Genomic DNA, 3,670 nt, shown 5'->3' with positions numbered 1-3,670 from the left:
GTATACGAGGAGACGAAAGATAGGGTGAGAGGAGGGGCGGGGATCTCTGAGGGATTCTGGATGGAAGGGGGTTAAAGTTAGGGTACCCGCTTAGCCCAACACTTTTTGCAATTTTGATCGTAGGTATGGAAAGTCAGCTAGCGGCCGGAGTGGTAGGAGGAGTCAGGATATGGTCAATCGCATATGCAGATGATACAGTGCTGCTAGCAAAGAGCAAAGAGGGTTTAAAGGAGATGATGAAAAGGTTGAGAAGATACTTGGACAAAAATAGGTTAGAGTTAAATGCGGAAAAGTCGAAGGTTATGGTGTTCACGAAAGAAGGTGGAAGAGATAGGGGAGGGAAGTGAAAGTGGAAGGGAAAAGCTGCGCAGGAGGTGAAAGAGCTTGCGTACCTAGGCTTCCTGTTTCGAAGGAATGGGGGAGTGGATGGTCACATGAAAGAGAGGGTGAGAAGGGCTAATGTGGTGATGAGGCAGATGTGGGGGTTGGGTAAGAGGTTGTTCGCAGATGATTTTGTAAGGAGAATGAAATCGTTTGATTCGCTAGTGATGAGTGTCTTATTTTACGAAGTGGAGGTGTGGGGGTGGAAGGTTAGTTAGGAGGTGAAGAGGATACAGGAGAGGTATGTCAAGTGGGCGCTGGGGTTGGCAAGGAATACACAGAACTATATTGTCAGGAGGTAGACAGGAAGAACAAGTTTATGGATTATAATGGGGAGTCGAGCGTGTAAATATAAGGAAATATTTTTGGAAAAGAGGGTAAGTAAGCTGTTTAGGGAGTGTTGGTGGGAGAAGGAGAACAGACGTAGTGCTGCAAGGATGGAGATGGAAAGGGAAAGGTATTTTAGAACGAATGGATTGCGGATGGATGAAGTGAGAAGGATTCACGAGGAAGGAAGGAAGGTATGTGGATTGGTTCAAAAGAATGGCATGAAGAAAGAGAAGGCAGAACGAGAAGAGAGAAGAAGAGAGTCAAGGTTTAACGGAAACTATGTGTGGATTATGTCCAGGGAGAGAGCGCAATATTTTTGTTAGAAAGGAGGGCAAGAAAGTCAGGAACCTATAGCAAAAATGAGATGCAGTTGCATAAAGAATTATAATAGGTTCAGGCTTTCTATAGAGATGAGAAAGTGTGAATTGTGCGGGAAGGGGGATGCAGAAGTTGAACAATAGTTGATGGAATGTGAAGAGGTTGAAAGGGCAAGGAATAAGCCTGGAGGCATGTTGCGTAAGATGGAGAAGAAGAGAAGGAAGGAGGAAGAGGCATGGAGAAGGAAGAATTGTAAATAGGAGAGGAAGTACATGTAAGAAAACTGTAAATATTGTAAAGAGTAGTTAAGTATGAGGCGTTAGCCGCGAAGACAGAGACTGGCAATGCGAGGCATAGCGAGGAAAGAGAGACATGCGTGCAAGACGAGGTGATGCGCAGCGAGGAAGGTTAGGTTATAGAAGCGAGCAGATGAGTTAGAAGGTGTGGATGGGTGGTAATTAGTCAAAGGTAGCTATAAGAAATTTCTGTAAAAAATTAAGTGTAATCAAGTCCATTTTTTAAGGCCAGCAGGCCGAAAAATAAACATTTATCTATCTACCGACTTAGGGATGATGCACAAAAAATAAAAAAGTCCTGTAGAAAAAAGTTCTTTAAAGCTTAGTTTAGGCACAAAAAAAGCTTCAAAGTTGGGTTTAATCAACCACTTGTACTTGCCCCAAGTGTTAACATAGTGTTTGCGCAGAAGTCCTCACTGAAGCTCGCTTCTCATTGGTTGATTAGGACCAACTTTGAGCTTTTTGGGGCCCAAACTAAGCTTCACACACATTTTCGCTGGTGAACTTATTGTTTATTTTTTGTGCACTATTAAATAGTACAAGGGGATGTATAGGTCGTGAAACACCCTGTGTAATTTTTTTAGAAATAAACGATAATAATTTTGAGACTCATCGTTTTAAATCGCAAGGATAAACGAAAAAACTTGATGAAAGTGGCTTTTTTAGATAATAAAGATTTGAGATTTTAGGTGGAAATTTCATTGGTATTTTGGGGTTGAAAAAAGTCGCAAATAGTCTTATTTAAGGGCACTTACTTTGTAAAAATAAGTATTTTATCCTTTTACTGTATTTAAAATATTGTGCGAAGGACAATATGGTCAGGCAAAGGCTTAAAAAAGGTTAGAGTTTAGGCAATTAAAAAGAAAAGAAGAACGAGATGGGAGATAAATAAGGAGTCATTGATCTGGTTCAAGATTGCAACCCTTATTTGTCATTTCACACTCCGTTTTTCGAATAAAAAAATATATATAGTCATTTTTTTAAATGGTAAAATGAGAGTTCACTTAATTGCCATCAACAATCCTGCTTTGTTATTGTAGCTTTATGTTTCTTTTAAACTTACAGACTAAAATGTAGTTCTTGAGTTCCTAATCTTTTTTAGCAGCTAAGTCAAGTTACTGATTTTAAGATTAGTGATAATCAAGTTTTTTTTCAAAGGATTTGAATTTTTTACTTATCTGGTTTTATTAATAATAAATTTGAAATTCTTAAAATTTTTATATTTTCTACTGATAATCACATTCTTTTTGTCTCTAAAAAAGTTGTCTATATTTTATAGTAAAATTTTTCACTACGCCGACGAGTTTAAATTTTACCGATATTTTGTACAGTGCCCTTTCCTTCGCTTTTCCTGTCTTTTGAAAATTCATATTCAAAATGCTGTATATTTTTGTGGATACAGATTGACTTGTTGGAGCACAAAAAATCTTTTATACAACTGTCAGACAGACAAAAGAGACGTAGGATTTTAGAATATCGAGTCCTGGATAAGAAGAATAATTCTAAAAATAATCGAATTGTCCAAAATGGTTCGAACGAAAGAGATATTCTCTTAGAAGATGGGCGAAGAGGTCTCTGCACTGCAGATTTAGTTTCAGAAATACCTCAAGACGTCCCTCCTGCCACGGAGAATTTTGAAAATGAATTTTTGGAAGACATAAAAAATCTAGAAGAGTCTGACTTGGAAGATAAATTGAATCGATATGACGATGATGATGATGATCGTTCAGTATCTGCACCCACATTTTGGGAAAAAATTTCCATGATTTGCATTCATCAGCATATTACTAGGCAAGCAGTAAACGACTGGCTGCAAGTTTTACGCGATGCCGGTCACACTAAACTCCCAAATGACAGCAGGACTTTGTTGGGCACTCCTCGCAAGACATCTTCTGTTGCAGTTTTTTGATGAAGGCGATGTAACAGAAATAGCAATACAAATTCATTTTGACGGGCTACCACTTTCTAAACGCTCAAAAGATCAATTATGGACCCAACTCGAAAAAATAACAAAACCTCAGCTTTCTGGAGTATTTCTAATCGGAGCCTATCACGGCAGAGAAAAGCCAAAACTAGCTTCCGAATTCCTAAAATGTTTCGTAGAGGAATATAAGAATCTGCATGAGACAGGATTCCTTTATAAAGGACGCCACGTTACTGTAACCTTGTCGCAAGTGATAGAAGACAGCCCTGCTAGGAGCTTTATCACTTGTACACTTCCTGGGAAGAGATAGTCAGTTAAGGACAGACGAAACTTTTGCGAATTGCACTGATGAAGAACATTATGTAGGGGATTCACTTTTGGAAGAAATGCAAGTGAAAATGGTATCAGAAATCCCATTTGA

At 38.7% G+C, this 3,670-nt stretch overlaps 1 protein-coding gene across 1 annotated transcript in view; it reads left to right on the top strand.

Moving 5' to 3' along the window:
* LOC117180238 overlaps nucleotides 1–3,418 on the top strand; it is a 10,931-nt gene extending 7,513 nt beyond the window's left edge. The window contains exon 3 of the mRNA XM_033372628.1: nucleotides 2,728–3,418. Within this exon, the coding sequence (XP_033228519.1) occupies nucleotides 2,728–3,234 (507 nt within the window). The 3' untranslated portion in view covers nucleotides 3,235–3,418. The remainder of the gene's footprint in view (nucleotides 1–2,727) is intronic.
* The last annotated feature ends 252 nt before the right edge of the window (nucleotides 3,419–3,670 follow it).

The sequence above is a fragment of the Belonocnema kinseyi genome, chromosome 1 (assembly GCF_010883055.1).
Source record: "Belonocnema kinseyi isolate 2016_QV_RU_SX_M_011 chromosome 1, B_treatae_v1, whole genome shotgun sequence".
Taxonomy (NCBI): Eukaryota; Metazoa; Arthropoda; class Insecta; order Hymenoptera; family Cynipidae; genus Belonocnema; species Belonocnema kinseyi.
This window is presented reverse-complemented; position numbering and strand designations above follow the sequence as displayed.